Genomic DNA, 25641 nt, shown 5'->3' with positions numbered 1-25641 from the left:
AGATGCTAATCAGGTGGACACGGCTGCCACCGGTGCTGGGAGACGGGGGCTGTGATCAAAGGGAACTAGGAACAACGTTGTGGCTGTTCCCGCTTGCTGTCAGCACCGGCCCCGCTCCAGCCTTGTGTTTTTTGCTCAGCTCTGCCGTGGTGGGGAGGCGAGGCGGGGGCCCAGGCTGCTGCAGGGCAGGGCAGGGTGTGAAGGTTTGCACGTCCGACGTGCTGTGCTGCCATCCTGCTCACCTCAAGCTGCTCAGGGCCATATCCCCGCTCTGTGATGCGCAACCCCAGCAGCCTGGGGCAGGGACGAGCTGAAGGGCAAGGGCGGAGGAGCCGGCCTGGGCAGCGGGGCTGCCTCCAGCACCATCCCGTTGGGGCGGGGGAACATCCTGCACCCAGCTCAGCCCCAGGGCTGTGGCCAAGCACCGCTGCAGCGGGGATGCAGCCTCGCTTCCCACCCCGGCCTGTGCCAGGATCAGGGCTCAGCAAAACAGCACAGCCAGTGGCTGCCTTCTTGGGGGGGTGTGGGAGCCCCAGCAGGACCGAGCACGCTTCTGGAGGGCAGCGAGGCTGGGGGGCCGAGGCTGGGGGGCGTGAGGCTGGAGCCAAGCATCCCTTTGCTTGTAGGAGATGCTTCCAGGGGTGGGCAATGGGGAGAACCCCCCCATCCCGGGCTGGGGGGTGCAGGAGAGCAGCCGAACCAGCTGCGGGGGGGGGGGGTTCAGGCGCTGCCGCCTTGCACTGGGAACCCGGGGCTGCAGTATCCGGGGGGGACTCTGGCCGGAGGCAGGGACCTTCCCCCGACCCCTGCCCGCGGACCCCCCCGGGGCTCCCCCCGCCTCGCCCAGCCCTCGGCTGCCTCTCCCCTCGTCTCGGCCCCCTGTTGCCACCTGCCGGCAGCTCCGCAGCGCCACGGGGCTCCGCTCTCCCTGGAGCTCCGGCCGTGCCAAGCCCGGACCCCCCCCCGGTGCCCCCCCCCCGCCCCATCCCGACCCCTCTCAGGGATGCTCCGGGCGCCCCAGGCTGGGCAGTACCGGGGCCGGACCCCCCCCCCCCGCATCTCCCCGCGGCAGGACCGCAGCTCCCCAGCTGGGGGGGGGCCCTCGCTGTCACCCCCGCGCCCCCCCAGCCCCGGCCGCTGCCCGGTGGTGCCGGTGCCCCCCCCCCCCGACGCGCAGCGAGCATCGCCCCCACCTTCCTCTGCATCCCGCAGCGGCGGGGCTTGGGGGTGGGGGGTGGGTGCACCGACGGGGGGGGGGGTTGAATTTTTTTAGGGGGGGCTGCGGACAGCGAAGCTGCCGCCTCTCCCGGGGTCCCCCCGGAGCTGCGTGCCCGGGGGGGGGCTTCAGCGCGAAACCGGGCCCCGGGGCGGGCTGGGGGGGCGCCCCGGGAGGCGGCGGGACGGACTACAGGTCCCGGCATGCCCGGCCGCGCTCCGCACCTGCCCGGGGAGCGGCTTTTGTTCGCGGCGGGGCCGCGGGAGCGATGGGCGAGGGCCCCGCGGCCGCCTCCGCGCCGGGAGCAGCGAGCGCGCAGCGGTGAGTGCGCCCCGCGCCCGGCCCCGCGCAGCCCCGGGGCAGCCCCGGCCGCCGCCCCCGGCACCCCCCCGGTACCCCCCCCTGTACCCCCCCCCGGTACCCCCAGCCCCCGGTTCTCCCGGTACCCCGGCCCCTCGCCGGGGCGCAGCGAGCTGCGGCGCTCTCGGGCGCACCGGGCCCCCCCGTTATCACCGTGCCTCCCTCTTGGTTATCCCCCCCTTTTATCCCCCTCTGCTCTCCCCGTTTTCCCCCGGAGCACCGAGTCCCGGCACCTCCTGGCACCCTGAGCCCGCCCAGGTCCGACGGGAGCCCCCCCCAAGCCGTGCCGGGCTGTGCCGGTCCCCGTGGCTGCGGGGCCCCCCCAGTAATTCACTTTTTCTCTCCCCATCCCTGCAGCCCCACTCCCACGCAGGAGCCCCGGCACGACGAACAAGTTTTCAGCTTTGCCGACAAAGTCTCCCACCCCGGGTGGGATTTTCCCCTCTCTCGGCTTTAGGTGGCCTCGGGGGTGGCAGCAGGGACGGGGTCCCCATTCCCCGTCCCCATGGTTTGGCTGCGGGGCCGGGGAGGGGGCTCGGAGGCGGTGAGCCGGGCTCTGGCTGTGTTTTGTGGTCCCCGATGCGTGAACCAGGAAGTCTGCAGGCAGGAGCGGGGAGGGATTTTCCTGCTGTACGGGAAGAGGTTGATGCCACCGAGGATAATTCTGTAGGGGGAAGGGAGGCGCGGGGCTCAGCCCGCTCGCTCGCCCAAAACCCACCGTGGGGTCACTCGTGGTGAGGTCTGGTGCCTGTGACAAAGCATCAGGGGCCCGGGGGGCCACAACGCAGCAAAGGTGGTGGAGCCGGAGCTGAGACCTGGGAAGAGGGGTCCCAATTCCACCTGGGAGGCGAGGCAGCCCAAGGGATTACCTGCTGGGGCAGACGTCCTTCCCCGATGTCCTCGGATGCGGGGAGAGGCCCATTTCTGAAAGATGCTTCGGTCAGAGGCTGCCTCCTGCGCTCTGGGATGGGATCTGATGGGCTGCAGGAGCCGTGGCTGTACCCATAGCTGGGATGCTCCGAGGCCGGGGACCACTGCAGGGACTCCTCTGGGGACGTCCCCTGGGCCAGGGCAGGGCAGCAGAGTCGTCACCCCCATCCCAGCACCGGGACTGAGCCGCTGCCTCACCCTTGCCCTCGCCCTGAGCATTGTTATTGCTCCTCCGCAGCGCTGGGCGTGGGAGCAGCCACACCAGGCGCTGGGCAGCGGCACCAGCCAGGCCTGGGAGCCTCTGTCCCTCCCGTGCGGTGACACGAAGCTGTGCGTCCCCATGGGTTAGCTCCCCAAGTCCTTCTGCCCCTCCAGCCGCCTCCCCCTGACCCATGCCCTTGCAGAGTTTCCTTGCTCCCCAACCCAGCCTCAGGCTTCTGCGGCAGCAGCTGGGGGGAAAAAATAGCCCGGAGCAAGCCCGGCCGCCCGCAGCACGGCTCAGCTGCTGCCGAGCTTCCTCGGCACGGGGTGGGGAAGGGGATTTGGGGGAGCTCCAGCACGGCTGCGCTGCACGCACGGAGGAGCCCGGGCAGGAGCTGCATGACAGCATCGGAGCAGGGCAAGGAGCAGCGAGTGCAGGTCTGCACGTGCACCAGGGCACGGGATGAGCCCTGCAACTCCTGCCCCGCCGTCGGGGCACCCCCAGCTCCGCCGTCCCCTGCTCTCGCCCTGTGCCCCCCACCAGCCCCCGTGGGAGGCGTCTCCAAGTCAGCCGGTGGGCACCGCAGTGGCTGAACGCTGGTGGGCTGGCGGGGTCCGGGGGCGATGGGAGCTGCTCGCACGTGTCTGAACAAGGTCCCCTGCCCAGGCAGAGTTAATGGATGTGCAGGAGCTGGGCCAAAAGGAGACGCAGGGCTCTGTGCTGACGCAGAGGCTCGCTCCCCAGAGCCAGCGGCAGCGAGGGAGCGGGGCAGCGGCAGCCCGACACCTCGGCACGGTTGGTCCCTCTCCTTCTCAGGGGAAAAATGGGGAGGGAGAGAGCCAGTGGGGCCAGGGAGCCTTTCTCTAGGGCAGCACGGGGCAGGATTGGGCCAGCCGGGTCTGGTGGTCCTGGTGTGGTGGGGCAGAGGGCCTGCGGGTGTGCTTTGGGGTGTCTCTGCCACCCCATGGCTGTCCCACGTGCCGGGGATGATCTGGCCCAGGCGCAGGGTGGCCCAGCCCTGGTGCTGTGGACGTGACAGCAGCCAGGCAGGAGCACGTGCCAGGAGGGAGGGCAGCGACGTGCCCGGCTTGGACCCGCTCCCGGGGCCGAGGGGCTGCCGCACGCTGCAGCCCCCCGCTGCAGCACAGATGGGGGCACGGGGCTGGCATGGGGGGCTCCTGCCCCACGCGGCGGTGGGACCAGCAGTGGCCACAGCCCGAACTGGAATCGCTGGAGATGCCGGGAACATGTTGGTTTTATGGCCTGTCTCATGATGTGTTTATGGCTGGGCTGGCACGGCCACAGAAGCTGCCCGGCCCTGCCCTGGGCGCACGGCAGGGCTGCGCTCTGCGTCTCGCCGGCGATGGGGTGGAGGATGGCAGCTGAACTTTGCTCTGCGAGGTGGGGCTCCCGAGGGCTCCCGCGAGAGCTGCCGGCACCGCAGCCGTGTCCACCCGCTGCCGAGCACCTGGATGGGGGAGCAGGGTCCTGCCCGGTCCCCTCGGAGCATCCTCCCCCCCAGCTGGCGCCGATCCGGACGTCACCAAGTGTTTGCTTTGGTGCCGGGACCCCGCGCCACATAGCGGCCACCAGCTCGGTGGTGCGGAGCAGCGCTTAGCAGGTACGCCCACCCTGCGCCAACCCCAAAACTGCCCTGCAGCAACCCGGGGCAGCGGGGGGCTGAGCTGGGGGCTGTCCCCGTGGTCCCCCTGTGTCCCCACTGGCCCATGGGACGAGTCTTGGCGTTGCTGTCCAGGTCTCCCCAAGCCCCAGAACCCAGCAGTGCCACCGTGATGCTGCCCCCAGGGAGGGGCTCAGCTGGTGGGGAGGACCCTTAAGGTTCCACTTGGGTGCCTGAGAGTGTGGCTGGGGGGCAGGATGTGTCCCTCGTCCCCCGTACATCTCCCTAACAGCTCCTTCTCCCCAGGCACCGGCCGGAGCAGGGACTCTGCCTCCTGCCAGCACCTCTCCGGGGAGCCAGGGAGGAAGGTGCGTCCCCCCATGGCAGCCGGCCCCCCCACGTAACGCCAGCCAAACTGGACACCGCGGTCCCGCAAGAGACGCCCCCCGGCCAGCGCCCACCCGCCCGCTGCCTCCTGTCCGGCCCGGCCTCGCCGCTCGCTGCCCTGCCCCACGCTGACGCCGTGCCCCACGGGTCGGCTGCGGGCAGACGTCGCGATGCCGTCACCATCACCGGTGGGTAGAGCCCGTGGTGCCGGTGGGTGTCTGTGGGGACCGGGGCGAGGGGGTCAGGGGTGGGACAGCTCCGTCCTGGTCCCCCCCCCCCCCCCCATCCCAGCCCCATCGCGTGGCCATTGCTGAGCCACCATCCCAGCGTCCCCCACCTCGTGTCCCTGTCCCCGGTGTCCCCAGCACCGCTTGGCTGGGCTGAGCGTGGCCAGGAGATGGCAGCAGGACCCTTCCTGCAGAAAGCGGGGGGTGGAGGGGAGGGGGACTGGGGAGAGCTGGGGGGGTCCCTGTGTGCCACCCAGCGCTGGGACCCCCACTCCCCCACGCACCGCATGAGTGGCTTTGGGGGTGACCTGGCTGCTGGTGGCACCAGCCCCAAACCCCGAGGGGACAGACGGGTCCGAGGGGTGCAAGAAGCTCTCCTCCATTGCCCCCCACCCCATTTCTCTGCCCCCCTATCCCGGCCCCAGATCCCCCCACCCCTCGGCTGACCCGGTGCCCCTCTGTCCCCAGACCTGTGCAGCGGTGGCGATGTCCCCGAGGTGGAGATCATCAGCCTGCTGGGCGAGCAGCTGCCCCACTACAAGCTGCGGGCGGACACCGTCTTCGGCTACGACCACGACGACTGGCTGCGAGCCCCCCCTGCCCCCCCGGAGCCCGCAGCCCCCCTCACCCCCCAGCAGATCGCGGAGACCCTGCAGTACTTCCGTGAGTGCCCCATCCCGCGCCGTGGGGCTGGGCGAGGGCAGTGGGGCGCAGGTGACGGTGTTCGGGTCCGGTGGGGGCTGCGGGGGCAGTGGGGGAGTTAATCGCCGCTAACGGGATTGCCGGGATGGATTTCCTTGCCCAGAACATCCCGGGCTAATTCTGGGAGCAGCTTCTGCTGAGCCGAGCTGGACGCTCGCAGAGAGCCTCCGACAGCTCCCGGGGACCCCAGCGTGTCCCCACTCCCTGTGCCCTGCATCTCTCCGGGATGGCACACCAGCAGGGCCACTTCTGACGGGTGTTCTGGTGGCCCCAAGTGTCGCTGTGTCACCAAACACAGCCTGGAGTGGCCGGGGGGTGTAGGGCTGCTCCTGCCGGCAAAGCCCTGTGGGGTACGGGCACCTGGGGGGAGAACTCCGCAGCCCCCTGGCTGGGAAGGGGGCGATTCCCAACCATGGAGGTGCGAGACCCGTTCCCGGCACGGGGTGGGGGTCTGGTGGGCACCACAGAGGGGACGATCTGTGCTGCGCCTCTGCCTCTGGTGCACGTGTGGTGGGGGCAGGATTAGAGCGAGGGGCTGGGGGGGATGGACGTGGGGCAGATGGGGCTGGGCCCCGCTGCCAGCCAGGCTCCCTCTGCCCACGTACGAGGGGCTGAGCTGGGGGCCACCCCCTGCTTGTGCTTGGGGCCGCCCCCAGGGTGTTCCTGCCCCCCCCTCCCCCGGACCCCCAGCCCTGCAGTGACCTCGGGTGGGTTTGAGTCCCCAGCCCTGCTTGTGTGGTGCCCGGTGGGGAGTGCCCGGCTCAGCAGGACCCCGTGTGTCGCCGTTCCCTCTCCGTGTCACGTCCCTCTCCGTGTCACATCCCTCTCCGTGTCACGTTCCTCTGTGCCTTGGCACCTGGGTGACGTTTGTGCCTTGGCGGTGTGGCAGGGGCCCGTGCTCCCTCATCCCTTCCCCCCAAAACCCTTAAGCTGCCATCAGAAATAGCCCCCTGTAATCTGCTTGCGCAGGGACGCGGGGGACCTGCACGGAGGACCAAATCCCCCGGCGGGGGATTAGGAGGAAGCGGCTCCTGCCCGTCCACCACGAGACGCAGGCTGTGTCCTTGGGGTGCCCGCGGGGCGAGTCCCTGCCCTCGGGCTGCGACATCCCCAGGCAGAAACCACCTGCACAAGGAGAGGGGAGAGGGTGGCACTGCGGGTGCCTGGGTCCTACCCCAGCTCCGGAAGGGTTTTGTGGCTGTGGCAGAACGTGGTCAGGGGTCAGGGTCCTGGATAGGATACAGGGAGGGGAGTGCGGGCCAGCGGGTGGGAATCCTGCAGGCAACTGGATCGTGTGTTGCTGAAGGGCAGCTCCTACCCCAGCCTCATCGATTCATTGATCAGTTCAGTGCTAACGAGGAAAGGCACAGGGGCAGGCGGTGGCGGAGGCACTGTGTGCATTGGCATTACCGGCGTCCTGCTGGAGAACGGCCCCGCTCAGCGCCCCGTGGCTCTGCACAGCCCCGTAGGGTCCCAGACCCCGCTGCCCTCCTGCCCACCGCCCCTGCGCAACGTGGCAGCCAGCTCCTCCATGATTCAAGTGATTTATTCAGCTTCCCCTGCCTCAGCGCTGCCTCTGCACAAGCGCGTTTGGGGAGGTGCTGGGGGTGCCAGCCGGGGAGCGTGGGGCACCCAGGACCCACGGGGGACAGGCGTGTGCCAGCCTGTGATGGGGCTCAGAAGGGGCTGCTGAGCGGGGCAGGTTTGAGGAGGATGGAAAAGCCTTTCCGTGGGTCCCAGCACCGCACTGGGCACCCAGGCGTGCAGCATTTGCATCCTGCTGTGCGCTGTCAGTGACAATGGGGACAGTTTGGGGTGAAAGAATGAGGCTGGCCAGGTGCAGGGCAGGGAGCACGCCGTGGTGACCTGGCACTGCCCACAGGCAGGGTTTGGGATGGGGGTCCTGAAACCCCTCCTTGTCCCTCCAAAGGGCCACCCGTGCGTGACCCAGCTGGGGTCAGCCCTGCAAAGCTGCTGCTCAGGAGCCAGCGACCCCACAGTGTCCCCTCTTGGCAGTCAGAGCTTGGCACCACGGGGGGCTGCTGTGCCCAGACCCCGCCGTGTCCAAGTCCTGCTGAGGTGGGACACAGCACCCCAGGGCTGAGCGGGACCACCCTGGTGGGAAACGCATCCCCAGGGTGCCCCGATGGGGAGCCTGCCTTGGGGTGCCTGATGGGGACCACGTCCCCAGGGTGCCCCGATGGGGACCCCTGCCTTAGGGTGCCTGATGAGAGCAGCGTGTCGATGGGGTGCTCCCCAGGAGAACCTGATCCTAGGCTGCACGGTGGGGGGAGTCTCCTGGGATGCTCCAAAGGTTTGGGGTGCTCCAAAGGTCCGGGGCGCAGAATGGGGAGCGCGGCTCCCAAGCGCCCCCAGCGGGACCGGGTCCCCAAGGCGCACGGGGAGAGCGCTGCCGCTGCCAGCCCAACCGTGCCGTGCCGAGCCGTGCCGGGCCGTGCCGTGCCGGGCCGTACCGGGGGGAGCGGGCAGCCCCCGGCCCCGCCGCCCCCGCCCCGCTCCAGCCCAGCACCGCCCCCGGCGGGATGCGCCCGGGCAGGTGCGCGCAGCCGGGGCGACCCCATAAATAGGGGCGGGAGCGAGCGGCTCGGCACGGCTCGGCTCGGCACCATGGAGATCTGGAGCAGCCCCGCTGCCTACGATGAGCTGAACGGGAATGCGGAGCGGGGCGGCGACGCAGACCCCATCGCTCGGGAGCTGGAGGAAGGTGAGGGGTCCCGGGGCCGGGGGTGCGCGGAGTGGGGCTGGGGCTGGTGTGGGTCCGGGACTGGGGCTGGGTCTGCGGTGCCAGGGAGGTGCTGGGCTGGGGTCTCCCCAGCAGCTGCTGTCGCCTTTTCCGTGCTGCCCCAAGGCTGGGACCCAGTGTTTGGGGCCACGGTGCCTTTCCCTAGGGGGCTGGCAGCCCCCCACGACCCCGCTCACTGGGGGGAAATTGCTGCCCATGGGGATTCCCATGTTCCCCCAAAAGGGTGGTTGGTGCCCCAGTGGTGGCAAGTGGAGGGATGGGGAGGGGTCCCCCAGTGCTGTGTCCCCAAGGGGCTGGGGGGCTGCCCTCCTGTGGGGTGCAGGACCCTGTGTCGTGCCGGATCAGGCCCCGGCGGTTGGCGCGGGTGCGTACGTGTCCGCCAGTGTTGCGGCTCCCAGGGCCTGCCGCTTGCTCACGCCATAACGATGCTCATGCTCTAATTACTCCCAATTAACAGCTCAGTGGCCTGACGAGGTGCAGCTGGGGACCCCTGCAGGGACCAGGCCCTGTTGGGGCATGGGGAGGGGGCTGCGGCTGGGGCTGGCCCCCCTCTCCCCATGGACGTGCCTGCTGGGGGCTGGACGGGGACACGGGTGGCGAGTGGGGGCATTGCCATGGCGATGCACGCACCATTACACAACCCCAGCTGGGGCGGCGTAATGGGATTTGTGTGGCTGAGCCTCTCCCGTTAACCCACTTTGCCTGCCCCAGACATCCCCCCCCGGCTGGGGGAGCACTGCTGGGGCTGGGGGGGGGAACACGTGGGGCGTGCGCCGCTCTGCTGGGGGAAACTGAGGCACGCGCCCATGAGGCTGTGGACACAAGCTGGGGGTGTCGGCAGCGGCTGTAGGGCGCAGAAAGGGCTTGGGGTATAAGCAGGGCTCGGGGCCTCGTGCTCGCTGCTGGCTCCCTCCTGCTGCGCAGCTCCGGCGCTGCCATCTGGGTGCGTGCCTGGCGCCGTCTGGCAGCGTCCGCAGGCGCTGTCGGTGGGGTTGGGGCTGGGGGGACGGACAGACGGCCCCGGCCCCGCGCCGCCCGTCTGTGCCAGAGACCCAGATACTGGGGGGAGGCGAGCCTTGAGCGTGGTGATACTGGGGGGAGGCGAGCCTCGAGCGTGGTGTTCCTGCTGCCTGTTCCTGGGGCCACAGCCTGCAGCTGCCTTTGCCCCGTGGCAGATCGCAGGCGTTGCTCTTTGCCTCCCTGCAGCTGGAGGGGCAGCGGGGTGGGTGCATGCACAACATCCCCCGAGGATGAATTTTGGTGCTGGGTCCCCCCCAGGGCAGTGGAAATGGGGATGCTGTGGGCCGTCCCCTGCCTCCTGGGCACCAAAGCAGGGGCTGGAGCAGATCCCTGCGCTCGGCTCTGCCTCGGTCTGTAGCCCCCTGGAGAAAGTAGGGCAGGGCTGGCTGCTGGCGGGGAGGCCTGGGGAGGGGGCTGGGGACAGAGTGGAGGTGGCGCTGCCTCCCAGCCCTGCACTGTGCCACACATCGCTGTTGGTACCAGCCTGGCTTTTTGCTGGAGATGTTGCCTCCAACCCCGTCTCCGCTGCCGGCCTTTCTCCATCCTGGCCGTGTGTCCTGTGCCAGGGCTGCCGGCCTGTCCAGGCAGGGTGGTGGCTGTGACCAGACGACCTTGGCATCATCTCCACCACCCTGAGATGCAGGGGGGCAAGGTGGGAGCGTGCCCCGCTCCCCACAGTGCCATTGTGAGCATCTCTGCCTGCACCCTGCTGCAGAGAAGTCCTTTTTGGTGACCAGCGTGGAGCAGCTCCACCTCCTGTCCCCATCACTGCGAAGCGCAGGGGACAACGCGTGGTGCTGGGGGAGCTGCAGCACAGGGGGGAGGCAGCAGGGGAACCGTGCTGAGCCCCCCCCACCCCAGCGGGGCTCACCCTCTGCCCTCCTCCCCCAGTCCTGTGCACCGAGCGGGCCGTCAGGATCACCAAGACCTACCACGACATCGATGCCGTCACCAACCTGCTGGACGAGGTACGCCGCAAAATGCTCCGTGCACGGGGAGCCTGGGGCTCTGGGGGTGGGCCAGGGGGGCTGCAGGAGAGGGGGCAGAGAGGGAACGGGTCCCAGGTGACACAGATCTGTCCCTCGCAGAAAGAGCGGGACCTGGAGCTGGCGGCGCGCATCGGGCAGTCCCTGCTGAAGCAGAACCGGAGCCTGACGGAGCGCAACGAGCTGCTGGAGGAGCAGCTGGAGTTGGCCAAAGAGGAGGTACCAGCCCCTGGGCACGGAGCGCTGCCCTCACCCCACTGCGTGCCCAGCCTGGCCGGGGGGGGGGGGGCTGTGGCCCCCAGCCTGTGCCCTGATGTCCCCTCTCCTCACCCCAGATCGCGCAGCTGCGCCACGAGGTCTCCATGCGGGATGACCTGCTCCACTTCTACACCACCACCACGGAGGAGAGCGAGCCCACCTCTGCCACCGCCACGCCGTGAGTGGGTCCCGGCCCCGCTGCCCACCCCCGTGGGGCTGCTCGGGGGGGGCGGGTGGAGGTGTCGGGCTGGGGCTGCCCCATGGGTCTGGGGCCCTGCAGATGGGGTCGGTGGGTGACCCCATCCTGCCCACACTGCGGGTGCTCAGCGCCCTCCACGCTGTCCCCAGGCTGCGCCGGCAGGAGTCGTCCTCGTCCCTGCAGCAGTACTTCCAGTACGACACCTTGCAGCAGAAACTCAAGTGCCTGGAGGAGGAGAACCAGAAACTTCGCTTGGAGGTGTGGGGACACGCGGGGTGCCCGGCAGTGAAGCTGGCTGGGTCGGGGGGGGATACGAAGGGCTGAGGGGTGTGTCCTAAACTTCCCTGGGGGGGCTGGTGGTGCTGCCCCTCACACTCAGCCCCTCCGTCCTCTCCCCCAGGCCACCAACATTGCAATCGAGACCTGCCAGTACGAGGACCAGGAGCACCAGCTGATGATCGACTGCGTGGAGCAGTTCTGTACGTGGGGCTGGGCTGGCAGGGGGGGCAGCTCCGCTCCGGGCTCGGGGTAGGGGGGGGGGCCCGGGCATCGCTGCGGGGGGCTGCGGTGACGGACCCCGCTCTGTCCCCAGCCGAAGCTAGCCAGCAGGTCGTCTGCCTCTCCGACGAGCTGGCCCGCAAGGCGGAGGACACGGCGCGGCAGCAGGAGGAGATCAGCCAGCTCCTGGCGCAGGTGGTGGACCTGCAGCAGAAGTGCCGTGCGGTGAGTGTCCCCTCCCTGTCCCCTCCGTGTCCCCTGCCCTGTGCCGGGGGGGTGCTGGGGGGCGGGGGGGCACAGGGCGAAGCTCCCTGACCTGCCCGTCCCGCAGTACGGCTCGGAGGTGGAGGAGCTCCAGCAGCACCTGGCCGTGGCCAAGGAGGTGCAGCAGCAGCTCCGGACAGAGGTGAGCTTGGGTGGTGGGGGCTGGCCGCAGGTCCCCCCCCCTACAGCCGGGGGGGCCGTGCACTGAGCTGTGCCCCCCCCTGCAGCTGCGGGACCTGCAGGAGAAGTACACCGAGTGCGGCGGGATGCTGCAGGAAGCCCAGGAGGAGGTGAAGAGCCTGCGCGGCCGCAGCTTCCCCAACAGCACCGTCAGCCGCTACGGCGCGCCCAGCCTGCTGCCCCTGGTGAGCGCGGGGCCGCGGCAGGGCTGGGGGGGGGGGGGCTCCGTGCTCCCCCCTCCCCTGCCAACACCGCGTCCATCCCCTGCCTTTCCAGGACTCGCTGGCAGCTGAGATCAAGGGGACGATGAGGAAGGGGACAGACGGCTCCTCCTCGGACTACAAGTGAGCGTCAGCCCCTCGAGGGGGGGGTCTTGGGGGGGGGGGGGGGGGCTGGCTCGAGCATCCACCCCCGCCTGCTTCCTGCCCCCAGGAGCTACCTGCGCGTCTTCGAGACGGTGAAAGCGGTGAACCAGGCGGCCAAAGCCAAGTCGTGCTCCGAGTCTCCCCTGAACATGCCCAGCTCCAAGCAGTTGTCAGCCGTCCCCTCCAGGGGGGGCAACACCCCCCCCGCTGGCTTCTGTGGCTCAGAGGGCACCCAGTGAGTGCTGGGGAGGTGGTGGTGGTTTGGGGGGAGGAGGGGGGTTGTGATGGAGCCGCTACCCCTGCGGAGGGGCTGGGGTATTGCTGCGATGTTGATCCCATTGCAGCATGGATTGTGCTGCAAAACTGGGGCAGGGTGGATGCAGGGGGGGCCCTGCTGCAGGACCGTGGCCCCCTCCCCAGCCCCCCTGACGCTGCCCCCCCCCCTTGGCAGGGGCGAGGGGTCCGTCGAGGAGCCCCGGGGGGCTGCCCCGGGCCGGCGGGACCTGGAGGCGGCGGTGCAGCGGCTGTCGGCGCGGCAGCAGAGCCATGCCTCGGAGGAGCGCTCCTTCTTCGAGGCCGAGCGGGAGCGCAAGCTGTGGAGGCTGCGGGACGGGGAGAGCTCCAGCGGCTTCCTCACCCCCAACGAGAGCATCGTGTCCACCGGCACCAACCACTCGGGGGGCTCGGAGCTGACCGCCGGCTCCGGCTTCTCCCTCGGCTCCCTCACCTACCTGCCCGACAAGCTGCAGATCGTGAAGCCCCTGGAAGGTGAGGGTTACGGGGGCTGCTTGGTGCCCCCGTGCAGCCCTGGAGGTGTTCGTGGGCCCGGCTGAGCCCCCCTCTGCTGTGTGTGTGTCCGTGTCCCCCCCCCCTCCAGGCTCGGTGACGCTCCACCACTGGCAGCAGCTGGCGCGGCCCAACCTGGGGGGGATCCTGGTGCCCCGTCCCGGGGTGCTCACCAAAGACTTCAGGCAGCTGGACATCGACCTGGAGGAGGTGTACAGCCTCACCGACCTGGAGGAGGACGAGGTGGACGCCGCCTCCTTCCAGCTGCTCCCTACCTCAACACCCGCCAAAGCCAAGGAGCGCCCCGGGGGTGAGCACGGGGCGAGGGGACGGGGGGCGACGCGGACCCCGGCACCTCCCTGCCCTCCTGCTGCAGTTACCCCTCGCACCCTCCTGCTGCCTTCCCTCTCCCCTCAGCGTCCCTCTCTTCTGCCCCTGCCTGCCCGTGGGGATGCTCTGGCCGCGGGGGCATGCAGGGAAGGGGGGGCTGGGAGAGAATTTGGCTTCGAGCCCCCGCTGAGCGGGTGCTGACCGAAACGCAGCTGGGTGCGCGCCCTGTGCGCGGGTTTCTGCTGGCCGTGACAGCTCTCAGCCGAGCCTTGGTGCTCCTCTTGGTGCTCCTGCATGCCCAGCACCCTGCTCGCTGCCTCTGCATGCGCCCCGTTTCCTGACCCCCCCTGCCCGTTAACCCGGTGTCTCCTGTCCCTTCCAGTGTTCCTCTCTGTTAACAACCTCCCCCAGACCCCATCTACCTTCACCATCACCACCTGCCACATCTTCCACCCCACCACCGAGCTCACCACGGTGACACCCAGGTAAGGCGCGTGGCCCCCCCACCGCCTGCACCGCTGTCCCCTGCTCCCCCCCTAACCCTCCCCTTCTCGCCCCCTGCCCCCCTCCCACAGCTCCAGGATGCGGCACTCCTGGGGCCCCCGGCTGCTGATGCCCTGAGAGGTGCTCGTGGACACGTCCCCGACTCCCACAGCTCGAGCCACGGCCTGCCCAGGGCTCGGTGACAGCCACGAGGCTGGGGGCAGCCTCCCCTTGCTTCATTCATGTGACAAAGATTTCCTTGGGGGGGGGGTCCTGGGGAGCAGCCCTGGGGGCAAGAGCAACCTCTGCTCCTGGGTGCCTGGGGGGCTCTGCTCTGGGAGCTGACATGGATTTCCTTTCCTCCTCCTCCTCCTCCAGCTGCTTCAGAACTTGGGGCCTCTCCCAGGGTGTGCTGGAGCAGCCAGGCAGGGCTTGGAGCAAAGCTCTGCCACCCCCCTTGCTTCCTGCCGGGGCTGGGCTGGAGCGAGGACCAGGCACCTTAATTAATGAGCCCGAATGTGGCCCTGGTGGGGGCTGGGGTGAGCTGGAGGCTGCTGGCTGCTGTTAGCCAGGGACAGCTTTTGCCTTCCAAATGCCTGTGGAGCAGTGCCTGTGCCCCCTCCTCTCCTTGCTGCCTGGGGGCTGCTCCAGCCCCTTGCCCCCCCCAGCTGCCCCCTGCCCGGGCCATGAGCATGCAGGAAGGAGGAGAAGGGGCCGAGCTCTGCCTGCAGCCCCCCCAGCTCCAGCCAGCTCCCTGATATCCCCCCCCCCCCTTGCTCTCTCTTTCTCCTCCTCCAGTCGGTATAACGCCGTCGTGCCTTCTTGTGGGCCCATTGAGAGGCTGAACCTCTGCACCCCCTCACCAGAGGTGCCCAGCCCCGGACCCCCCAGCACCCCCCTGGGACTCGTCAGGCTCCTGCTGGTGCGGGGCATCTCTGCCTCGGTGCCCTCAGCCGTATCCTGGTGGCCCCCCTCACTCCCTGCTCAGGACCCCCAGCGAGCTGCTCCCCAGGGCTCCCTGCAGCCCTTCCCCGGGGCTGGGGGGCAGCAGCGACCCCTGCCCAGGAGCAGCATCTTCAGCTTGAACCTGGTGGAGAAGCTGCGCCGCCTGGGGCTGGATAAGGTGGTGGCCAGAGGGGAGCTGTCCTACGCGCGAGGAGAGCACAGGGGAGGCCGGGATGCGCCGACGTGATGGCACAGCAGCGCCTGCAAGCTTGGGATGAGATGTGTCCTCCTCTTCATCTTCATCCATGGGACACAGAGACGGGACAGGCTCCTGGTCCCTGCCTGGCCAGGGGGGGCATCACCCAAACCCTGGCTGCCTCCTGGTGGTGCCCCAGGGCCTGGCACTGGTTTGCAGGGGCTTTGCCCTGACTGCAAGGACACAACGCTGTGATGCCTCAGGGTCCCCCTGCGCTGCTCCCCCAGCCCCGAGTCCTGCAGCTGCAGGGGTCCCAGGTGCAGGATGCTCGGGGCACTGGAGGACACTGGCCCTGTCCCCACCCAGGGGCTGTGGACCCTTCAGCAGAGCCAGTTGTTGGCAATAAAAACTGTTCTGGTTCCTGCTGCGCCTGGCCCCTGTGCAGCTTGTCCCCCTGGGAGCTGTCGCAGCTGCAGCAAAGGGTGATCTGCCTGTGCCCGAGGCTGGGAGGCGCTGCGTGTGCCAGGATGAGACCCCCGTCACCACGGCTGGGCAGCATCTGGGCTGACTTTTAAAGCAAATGGTTTTAAAACTCTTTCCTGCCCACCACATAGAAGTAGCAGCACTGCTCGGGGGCTGCCTGCGGCGAGTGTCTCAGGGTGTAGCTGTCACTCGTGCCGGCTCTGTCCCTCGCCCCCAGCCGTGCCCTGTCCCCTGCTGAATAAATGTGAAGACCTGAAGCAGCTCCTGTGTGCCGTGTCTGTAGCTGTGTGTTCCTGCTGTGCCCTGTGCTTCCCCTTGGGGCTGAGGGTTGAGCCCGCTGCCCCCAGCTTTTTCCCAGCAAAGAGTCCAGCAGCAGAGGCCGTAGTGCCAAAGCTTTATTGCAGGAAGAAAGATGCACCAAGGGTGCCAGTGCTCTGCGCGGCAGGGGCAATGCTTATGAGGCATCAGCCGGGTCTTCGGAGCTCCGGCGGCCGAAATCCATCCAGTCGGGGTAGAAGTGGTCGTGCAGGGCCTCTGCCCCCTCGTCCCCCTGCACGAAGCCCTTGCGGTCTCTCAGCTCTGCTGGGGCAAAGGGAGCGGGGTCAGAGCCACCCGGGGCTGGGGCTGGGCTGTGCCTTACGGGGTACCCCCCGGGGCTGCCCGCCCTGTGCCTCCCGTGGGGCCGCGGTACCTGCGAACATGTGGGGCAGGAAGCGGGAGATGAGGTGCTGCTGCTCCTGGGACAGGGGCTCGGGCCAGTCCCGCCGGACCAGGCTGGTGGGGAGCCGGCGGGGGTCCCCTGCGGCACCCGGTGCCTCCGCGGCCGGCCGGCACAGGCAGGCAGTCGCCGCGACGGCGAGGACGAGGCCGACGCACACCTTTCCCTTCATGGCTGCGGAGAGAAGGGGAAGGGGAGCAGAGGGGCTGCAGCCCCCAAAGCGAGGCCAGCAGCTCAGTGGGGTGCATGTGGGGCAGTGGGGTGCTCATCCCCAGCGCATGGCTGGTCCCCAGTCCCACTCCAACCATCCCAGATGGTCCCCAGGTCTCCCTGTCCCCTTGTCTGGTCCCCAGGTCCCTCTCCGTGCATCCCAGGAGGTCCCCATGTCCCCACCATCCCTCCCAGGTCCCCCTCCATCCCTCCCATCTGTTCCCCAAGTCGCCCCACATCCATCTCATGTCCCCCTCATCCCTCCCAGCCAGTCCCCAGGTCTCCCTGTGCCCCCACCTGGTCCCCAGGTCGCCTTCCACGCGTCCCAGCCTGTCCCCATGTCCCCCACCACCCCTCCCAGCCTTGCCCCCGTCCCTCACCTGCTGGCTGCAGGACTCAGGCTCACCTGCAGCCGAGCCCGGCGCCGCTTTTCAAGGCGCCCCCCGCCGCGCTCCTCCCCGGGAGGGGCGGCCCCAGGCGGCCCCCGCCGCGCCCCGCAGCGCCCGGCACCCCCAGGGCGCGGCGGGGCCGGGGCTCCGGGGCGGCTTCTGCGGCGGGGCTGGGGGCGAAGGGGGTACACACGTGTGTACAGACACCTATACACGCGTGCACATACACACACACATGTATATGCACGTACACACACTTGCTTAGTGGTAAACTTGGCAGTGCTGAAATTAATGGTTGGACTGGATCTTAGACTTCTTTTCCAACGTAAATGAGTCTGTGATTCTATACACACACCTACACACATGTATATTCACACACACGTGTACATACATACACATACTATATACAGGCACATGTTTCGTGGTAAACTTTGTGCTAAATTAGTGGATGGACTTGGTCTTCGATGCCTTTTCCAACATAAATGATTCTATGCACACTTACGTATACACATACAAACATACATAGATACATAAGCACACATAGACATACATGTACTTACACACACGTACATCACGTGAATACACATACACACACACACACATATACATGCTTATGTTTAAGTGGTAAAGCTGGCAGTGCTAAGTTAATGGTTGGACTTGATCTTAGACATCTTTTCCAAAGTAAATGATTCTATGAATCTATACACACACAGCAACAGAAACACATACAGACATACATATACATACACATATTCCACCTTTGCCCACACTCAGAGGTTTTAACATATACAGCCACACAGCTACGCACGCATATATCACAGTCACAGACTAGCTTGAGTTTTATATAGAGACTTATATAGGCAGAGCTACACAGATATGTATATTGATAGCTGTGCATACATGCGCAGCTTGATATACACACACACACACACACACTCTGTCTCTCTCTCTCTGGCTCTCTTTCTCTCTCTCATACAGCAATATCTGCACATACATGTATTTATACACCCGAGCATACAAAGACACATGCACATATACAAATATACTGATATGTGTCTTTATATAGGCATCTTCTTATATGTATGCACATATATAGAGCTAACAATATAAAGGCCCCCCTCCATGTGCCTGCACAGCTCTATGTTTATATGGCTAGAGACTCACTCTGGCATGGCCATGGCTGTATGTACATGTACAGAAAAGTGTATTGCTTTAGCTAGCTGTGTGTGTATATATACATATATATACACTCACACATATGTATATGCTTAACTACACATACAGACAGATATTTATGTACATATAAATGGATATATGTATCAAATAGTCATGTAGATATACTGGCTCTCTACATACACACCTATAGGCATACATGCATAGATAGCTGAACATGCATAAAAAACTATAGCTATAGGTATATGGAGCACAAGGTGGACAGAGAGAGAGAGAGAGTGTGTAAGTGTGTGAGTGTGTAGGTTTGGTTGCATGGCACCTTTAGTGATCGCTATCTGTATATAAAGGTACATTGAGCTACATACTTAAATGCGTAGAAAAATTATATGTACACAGCTAGAAGTAGAGCTACATAGAGCTGTCGTGCGCTATAGAAATAGACACAAAGCTACAGCTCTACCATACAACTACCCATACACATATGTGTACACACACACTCACGCACACACACACACACACACACACACACACAGGCAGGGCCATGTTCACCATAAACTTTACACACAAAAAAAAATAGAAGCATAAAGGTTGGAAAAGCTACACACACACGTATGTATTTATACAGATTAAAACTACATGGGGTGATAATCCCCATCACAGCGCGTGTGTGTGTATAGACTTCTGCATATACGTGTGTGCGTTTATATGGCTGCAGCATATATGGCACAGGTGGTGTGTGTGTATTTACAAGCATCATGCGCAGATCATGCTTTTTACATGCATGTGCTGATTTTTGTGTATAGCTGCCCCCCCCCCCCCGTCCCCCCCCATCCCCCCCCATCCCCCCAGTCCCCTTGCTGGGCTTTATGATGGGTGCTGGGGGAGCACTGTGTGGCCAGGGGTGCTGGCTGAGAACACCCTGACGGCTGCGTCCCTGTTGGGCACAGGCCTGCCATGCACACAGACCCCACAGCTGGGACCCCCATCCAAGGGGAGGCTTTTGGGGGTCCCAGGAGCTCGGTGCCAAACATTAAACTAGGGCAAAACACTGGGTTTGGTATTTCCTTTCATCATCGATAGTTCCTCTCGTATTTACCCTCAGCCCGTTGTGTTTGTAGAGGACATTTGTGTCACTCCTGCAATAAACGACGTGTCGGTGATACGCTATGGATTGGGCACACGCCGGAGCTTTGCTGCCTGCCCTTGCCACCCATGCCGTGTTTGCAAAGCTCAATATTCGCCCTCTTCAAATAAATAAACCTGAAACAAACGGGCTTTGAATGGGCAGGAAGGCAGCGGAGCCCCGGCACATCCAGTGCTCCGCAGCAATCGATGGCTCGCTCCTGGGAGCATTTTTTACGAGGAACAAACAAATTGTTTTGCAATTTCTGGCTTTTAAAGGCTCGATCCGGGCCAAATGAGCCGTCAGGGTGACAGGGGCACGGCGGCTGCTTCCTGCAGCCCATCGGCTCTGCAGTGCCTTGACGCATGTTTGCAGAGTGACCGCGGGTGCTCGGCTCGTTCCCTTCTCCCGGCTTCCTCCAGCTGCTTGCTCCATCCCACCTGGACACCCCAAAAGACACCGTGGCAGTGACCATTCGCGGTGCCGACCATGTCACCGCGTCCCTCGCCTGCTCCCCAGCCTCAGCCGTGCCCACCGAGGGAAGCAGGGGCTGAGGCAGGACCGGCAAAGGGCAGCGGGGAGCACGCCGGGCTCAGCACCCCCGAGCTGGGTTTGCGGAGCAGTGGTTGTGATGAAGGGAGAAGGTTCCGGACATCAAAATGGAGAGTGGGAAGGAAGGAAGGAGAAAATTAGGGCAGGAGCAAAGCCCAAACCTGAGGCCATCCCACTCCGAGCCTCAGCAGCCAGCCTAGCCAGTGACCCCCCCAGTGAAAGAAACTGAGGCACGACCAGACCAGATCTGGGGGCGTGTGGTTGCGTCCGAGGATGTTTGATGGCCTCAGCTTTCACTCCTGACCCCACGGCTTAAACACCACATGTTCTGTTAGCTACCAAAGGATGGCTCCACGTACAGGGGTTCTGTTAAAAGCTCCACCAAGCACAAGAGCCCCCAGGAGCTCACGCAGGCAGGAAGGCCAAGCCTCACCGCTGCCCACAGGTGCTCTGCCAGGAACAGGCAGGGTGTGAGGGCACCCGCCGCCCCCCTGCACTTCGCGTAATTGCAGCAAATTCGTGTCCGAGAGCAAAGTCTCACAGGGAAGTAAATGGCAGCAGAGGGCTGAGCACCGCACAAAGAACCCAGGCTGAGTCAGGAGCTTCACAGCAGCAAGCGGACAAACACAGCTCAGTTCTTAGAAAGCTGCCAAAAACCACGAGGGGCCTCCCTGCGTATCCGCTGCTGGGCAGGTCGTAAGGTCCCCAAGCACCCCAGCCCTCGCAGCACGCAGGGTGCAATGCAGCGGCACCCCCCTAGCGCGGGACACAGCCACCAGCAGCACTGCAGGGGGAAACACACGGGTTTCTGCTCGCTCCTGCGGATTTTAGGACACTTCACGTTGCGTTTGCCAACCCCCATCAGCAGGCCGGCTGTAAAAGTGTTCCCTTGTGCCTTGTTCGGTGGCTGAGCAGAGAGGAGGAAGGTGCTGCACCCCACAAGGGTTCATGTACCAGACCGGCCCTCGGCCTCCCCGTGGCAGCGGCCGGAAGCAGAAGCGCTGACCTTGGAAACCTCTCTTACGAGAAAGCAACGAGCACGCGACCCGGTGCAAGGGTTAACAGGCCCCAGCCAAGAGGGAATGACTCAACAGCCGCTCTCAGGCTGTTTACTTCGACTTCGGCCAGGGATGAGGAAGCGCAGCACCACAGTTGCTCTGCCTTCCCCTTCCTACACTGGGTCACCCTAGGACACGCAGCCCAGTACAGCGCAGAGCGCCCACCGCCCCACTTCATCCTCCCACCAGGCTCCAACTTCCACAGCACCAGAGGCCGCCAGTCCCCCAGAGCCACCGCCTCTTTAAAGCGGAGCATTTTGGCTCCAAAACACAACGGAATCCACCGAGCAAGTGCTTTTGAAAACCATTTTTATTTAAATAAGACTTTAAATACATTACATAAAACATTAAAAATGAAACCAAAAATCTGTTACTTCACAGGGCATTAGGCAGCAGTTGCTAGTAACACGTAAGCTCTGCAGCTCTATCTACAACGATACTTGTTACATTAGTCCAAAATTGATCCCTTGTCAAAAGTTTAACCCAAGGTATTGGTTCCTTCAAGTACACTGCCCGGTATCTTTGGGCTTGTACGACACCAGCACCTGCCAGGCCGGAATTGCAGGCATCCAGCCTTGAAGTCACTCTTCAGTCACTCTTCTTGTTCAAAAGTCAACTTTTCCCCAAATCCCTCTACCACCAGGAGCAAACACTGCCTAGAGTGAAGGTCCTGTCTCCCCAGGCCATGCCACAGCTCGCGCTCAATGCCTCGCTCCGTGTGGGACTGCAGGAGGCACCGCCAGAATTACCGTCCATGGAAACGGAAGAGCCGCTGGACTGAGGAGAGATCCGGACGGTCCCTGGACTGACAGGCCGAGTCCCTTGGCTTAACTTGGAACATCTGGTTACTTTTAGCTTCAGGCCGGGCAGCGCCAAACGCCCGATTTACCTCTGTTAAATGAGGGACAGCAAGACGAGATAGCATGGGCTCGTGTCAGTTTATTACATCACTGAATTACACTAGTCCAGACTGAACAGTGGACCCAAGATTGTTACATTACACAAACCAGCTGGTTTTAAACTTATGACAAGGGACAGATGGGAATTTCATTGTAAGGAAATCTTCTTGCATAAAGCTTCAGTGACCCACAGGCACTTAAAACCCATGGACTTTCAGCTGGTCGTCTTTAGCCAGTCCAATCTGCAAGAAAAAAATGCACTTTAAAGCACTTCAAACCAGACAAGACTCCATGGAAATCCACGTGTTGTTTACACTGCGGACGCTGTAGAACCATCAAATTCCTGCTCCCCCCTGAAATATGGGATAAAAATTAGCCTGCAACTGCAAAACCTTGCTGGACGACATGTTACTTAAGAATTTCAGTAAAAACAGGAAGACCTTCATCCACCAGTATGTTTTAAAGACATGAAAATGAGGATCTGCCTCCATCAGCATGACATCTTAAAGCCGAGAAAATGAAAACCTGCATTATTATCAAAATAAGAAATCATGTTTGATGTAAAAATTAGCTGGCACGTGCACCAGAACAAAACAAACCCTACCTCTACGAGGAACTGGCATATGTTCTTGCGCTGGTCACCTTGCAACTGAATCACTTCTCCATATTCAGGGTGTTCGATCACAGTACCATTGCAGGCAAATTTCTGGGGGAAAAAAACAAAGGAGAAAGGATTGTTTAGTAGAAAAAAAAAGGCAAAACCTGCCCCCGCAGCTCCCCACCACCGCCCCCGGCAGCTGCCGCCTGGCTCCCTCCGCCTCGCGACGCCCCGGGGCTGCACCCACCTTCTTGAAGGCCTTCACCAGTTTCTTTTTATCGTAATCATCCGCGATGCCCTGGACAGTGGTGAGGGTCTTCCTGCCGTTCCGCTGCTGGATCCTTATATGGATGTAGTCCTCAGTGCCGGCAGGAAGCAGGTCATCACCCTTACTTGCATCAGCAAAGGGGTCTGCGGAGAGCGCCCGTCAGAGCCGGCCGCCCCGCCCCTCCGCGCTCCCCATTGGCCGCCCCGCCCGCCTGTCAGCGCGGAGCCCCGCCCCCCTCCTTCCCGCCTCCCCCTCCCCTTCCCTCCCCCCCCCCCCCCCCCCCCCCCCGGCTGACGCAACCGGCCCCGGGAATAGCAACTGCGCCACGGGGCGGGGCCCGCCCGGGGAGGGGCCGCAGGCCCGGCCCTGCCGCCCGCCGCACAAAGGGCGCTCACCGAAGGGTTGGAGGTTCTGGATAGCGGACATACGATACGCTTCCCTTCCCTCGGCGAGGCGGCGGCGGCGGGCGGCGGCTGAGGCGGCGGCGCGGCGGTGGCTGAGGCGGCGGCGGTGGGCGCGGAGGATGCTCTCGCGGCGGCGGCTGCAGACGCTGTCAGGGGGGCGGGACTGCCGCTGCCGGCTTATATACCTCCTGCCGTGACGTCAGCACGCACGGCGAGCGAGGGCGGCGATTGGCTGTCCCGCCGGAGTTGGGGGGGGCGGTCGCGGCGCGCGGGCGAGCGCGGCCGCGCCCTGGCTGGGGCGAAGGGAGAGGAGCGCATGCGCGGCGGAGGGTGCTGGTGGGGAGGGGGGGTGTGGGGAGGGAGGCAGGGCGGCGCATGCGCGGTGCGGCTGCGCCTCGACGGGGCCTGGGCAGCGCCATGGCGGGGGAGGGGGCTTGGGGACAGTGCGGGGGGGGGCCTTGGGGACAAGGGGGGGGCTAGAGACAATGAGGGGGGTCTGGGGACAGGAAGGGGGTGATGGGGACACGGAGGGGGCTTGGGGACAATGGGGGGGGCTGGGGGACAGGGAGGGGGATGGGGACAGTGGAGGGGCTTGGGGACAAAGGGGGGGACCTAGAGGCAGTGAGGGGGGGCTGGGGACGGGGAGGGGGCTTGGTGACAGGCAGAAGGAGATGGGGACAGTGGGGAGGGCTTGGGGGCAAAGGGGGGGGCTGGGGACAGGAGGGGAGAGCTGGGGAGAGCTGGGGGGGCTAGGGATGAAAAGGGGGCCTGGGGACAGTGGGGGGGACCCTAGGGACAACGGGGGAGGGGGCTGGGGACAGGGAGGAGGCTTGGGGACGATGAGGGGGGGCTGGGGACAGGGAGGGGACTTGGGGACAGGGGGGACCTGGGGACACCGGGGGCGGATCTGGGGATACAGGGAGCCTGGGGACAGCGGTGGAGTCTTGGGGACAGGGAGGGGCCCTGGGAAGAGGGGGTGCTGGGGACAACAGGAGGGGATTTGAAGATGGGGGGGGGGGGTTGGGGACAGTGGGGGGGAGCCTGGGGACAGCACCCAGCCCCAGCCCCGTTCCCTCTGTCCCCCTTCAGCAGCCCCCCCGGGGACAGGGCCCGCACAGCCCCGTGTCCTCGTGTGGGGCAGGGCCACCATGTGTAGGGCAGGGCCTGTAGGTGTGAGCCGCGGCCTGCCCCGTGTCCCCTCCCTGCGCTGCCCCTTTCCCCTCGGTGACAGCCCAGTGGCAATGGTGACCTCCATGGTGTGGGCACGGGGCGGCCAACGCTGTGTCCCTATATCCCTGACAGCCCCATTAATCCTACCCGCCGCTGTCCCAGGGGGTGACGCTGCCACGTCCCCCTTCCCTGTCACCTCGTGTGGGCCCCTGAGGTCAGGGAGCTTTTTTCTCATTAAACGGGTGAAACGGGGCTCCTCGTGCTTACTGCCTGTCACCTCGGGCTTGGACAAGCTGACGTCCCCTTGTGGGGTGAACTCAGCCCCTTTTTGCTGCGTGTCCTGCCCGGGTGCCTGGCCGCACCTTGTCACCTCCCCGGTCCTGGCCATATTGCGCAGGTGAGGGATCGCGACGTCCTGGCTCGGTCGGGACAACCCCATCACCCCGATCACGTCATGGAAGGCGGCAACTTTGGTGATGTGCCGAGACAAAAGCATTTTCTGGAGCCATCTCAGCAGGGGAATGAGCCCAAGAGTGGCCTCAGGTCCTTTCCTCGAAACCCCACGGATGGGGATGTGACCAAATGCCCTTCAAAACCAGACGCATTCAATCCTGCTTCCAAATCCTAATTCGGGGGCCCGGAGCCTGCATGTCGGTGTTCAGTGTGAGCTGCTGAGATCATTTCCAGCCTTCTTGGGTCCTGCCGTGTGCCTAAAAACCCCTCACGAACCAGTGAGCATCTCCCAGCACCTCCTCTGCACGGGGCTGCTGGCAGATGGATGGCACAGGCAGCCCAAAGCTGCGTTACGTGTGCTAAAAATACACCGAAACCCCAGATACGAAGGACAGCAAATCTACACAATTAATAACGGGGTCAGGAGCCATATAGATCCAGACGGAGCGTAAAGTCTCTCCTGGGAGCTGGTCGGAGCTGCATAAAGGGCCGGAATATGGCTCCCACGGGGACACGGCTCTGTCGGCGTGGGTCGTGCCAGGGACTGCTTATCCCAGAGCTGATCAGCTCCTTTTACATCTCCCATGGCCTCAGCTCCCGCTGCGGAGGTGTTCCTGCCCTGCATTTGGAGCCATCTCTGCCATATCGTGTCTTTTTTGACAGGTTATTGGCATCCGGGAGTGCTGCCATCTGTGGGTCCTGGCAGCCGCTGCGCAGCTTGGATGTCGCATCATTCCTGGGGGCCTTAAGATAAAGCACTTATCGTGCACTAGGTGGAGGGACTTGTTTGCGTTGCTGTATTTTGGTGTCTCTCCGGTGTTCCTAAAGCATCCGTCGCCTTTCTGTGTCCCCGTGCGATGGATCAGCTGGAGCACTGGCTGAAATTTTCATTGCCGTGAATTGGCTCCACGACCGCCACGAGCGAGCGGCGTGTGGCTCTCGCTCCTCCCTCTCTGATCAGATTTTCCTCCTCTCCCGGGGCAGAAACCATCTCCGGCAGCCTCATGCTGGGCTGCCCAGGCACCAGAGGGGAAATCGGGCATTTCCAGTGCGTCTTGCTCCAAGTGCATCTGCTGGGTGCGTTTCAAAGGCTGCAAGGGGACCGTTAATCGTATTTGGAGTCAGACACCCCAACAGAGTCACAGCCGCCTCTTGTGCTCTGCCTGCTGCTGGGCAGGCTGGCATCAGGGCTGGGGCAGGACGCCCAGGATGCCCCAGAGAGAT

General features: G+C 64.7%; 3 protein-coding genes across 10 annotated transcripts; 1 reads left to right on the top strand and 2 right to left on the bottom strand.

Annotated features, from left to right (window-relative positions):
• The first annotated feature begins 1320 nt into the window (after positions 1-1320).
• Positions 1321-15267, top strand: HAP1 (huntingtin associated protein 1). 5 transcript variants are annotated; one of them, XM_080565215.1, is made up of 17 exons: positions 1327-1537; positions 4636-4904; positions 5412-5606; positions 10321-10397; positions 10518-10634; positions 10751-10851; positions 11022-11130; positions 11273-11351; positions 11465-11595; positions 11702-11776; positions 11862-11999; positions 12091-12158; positions 12247-12414; positions 12631-12947; positions 13057-13275; positions 13678-13780; positions 14577-15267. In XM_080565215.1, exons 1-17 carry the CDS (start codon positions 1485-1487, stop codon positions 14968-14970), a joined length of 2613 nt encoding a protein of 870 aa, XP_080421341.1. In that variant the 5' UTR covers positions 1327-1484; the 3' UTR covers positions 14971-15267. The 5 variants fall into 5 exon arrangements, with proteins under 5 accessions (XP_080421342.1, XP_080421341.1, XP_080421343.1 ...); XM_080565217.1 differs by lacking the exon at positions 14577-15267 and adding an exon at positions 13871-14327 and having other exon boundaries at positions 1328-1537; XM_080565216.1 differs by lacking the exon at positions 11702-11776 and having other exon boundaries at positions 1321-1537.
• A 449-nt stretch (positions 15268-15716) lies between these two features.
• Positions 15717-16826, bottom strand: LOC308181709 (gastrin/cholecystokinin-like peptide). Of its 4 annotated transcripts, none has more exons than XM_080565250.1 (3): positions 16711-16804; positions 16094-16326; positions 15717-15981 (listed from the first exon to the last, which is right to left on the bottom strand). In XM_080565250.1, exons 2-3 carry the CDS (start codon positions 16290-16292, stop codon positions 15857-15859), a joined length of 324 nt encoding a protein of 107 aa, XP_080421376.1. In that variant the 5' UTR covers positions 16293-16326; positions 16711-16804; the 3' UTR covers positions 15717-15856. The 4 variants fall into 4 exon arrangements, with proteins under 4 accessions (XP_080421376.1, XP_080421377.1, XP_080421375.1 ...); XM_080565251.1 differs by having other exon boundaries at positions 15806-15984; positions 16094-16294; positions 16711-16826; XM_080565249.1 differs by having other exon boundaries at positions 15806-15984; positions 16711-16811.
• A 4091-nt stretch (positions 16827-20917) lies between these two features.
• On the bottom strand, positions 20918-23094 carry EIF1 (eukaryotic translation initiation factor 1). Its single transcript, XM_080564821.1, has 4 exons — positions 22786-23094; positions 22370-22533; positions 22129-22230; positions 20918-21766 (listed from the first exon to the last, which is right to left on the bottom strand). The coding sequence occupies exons 1-4, from the start codon at positions 22814-22816 to the stop codon at positions 21722-21724; spliced, it is 342 nt and encodes a 113-aa protein (XP_080420947.1). The 5' UTR covers positions 22817-23094; the 3' UTR covers positions 20918-21721.
• Positions 23095-25641: the final 2547 nt, after the last annotated feature.

Source organism: Anser brachyrhynchus (assembly GCF_964034855.1).
Source record: "Anser brachyrhynchus genome assembly, chromosome: 22".
In the NCBI taxonomy this organism is placed as follows: Eukaryota; Metazoa; Chordata; class Aves; order Anseriformes; family Anatidae; genus Anser; species Anser brachyrhynchus.
This window is presented reverse-complemented; position numbering and strand designations above follow the sequence as displayed.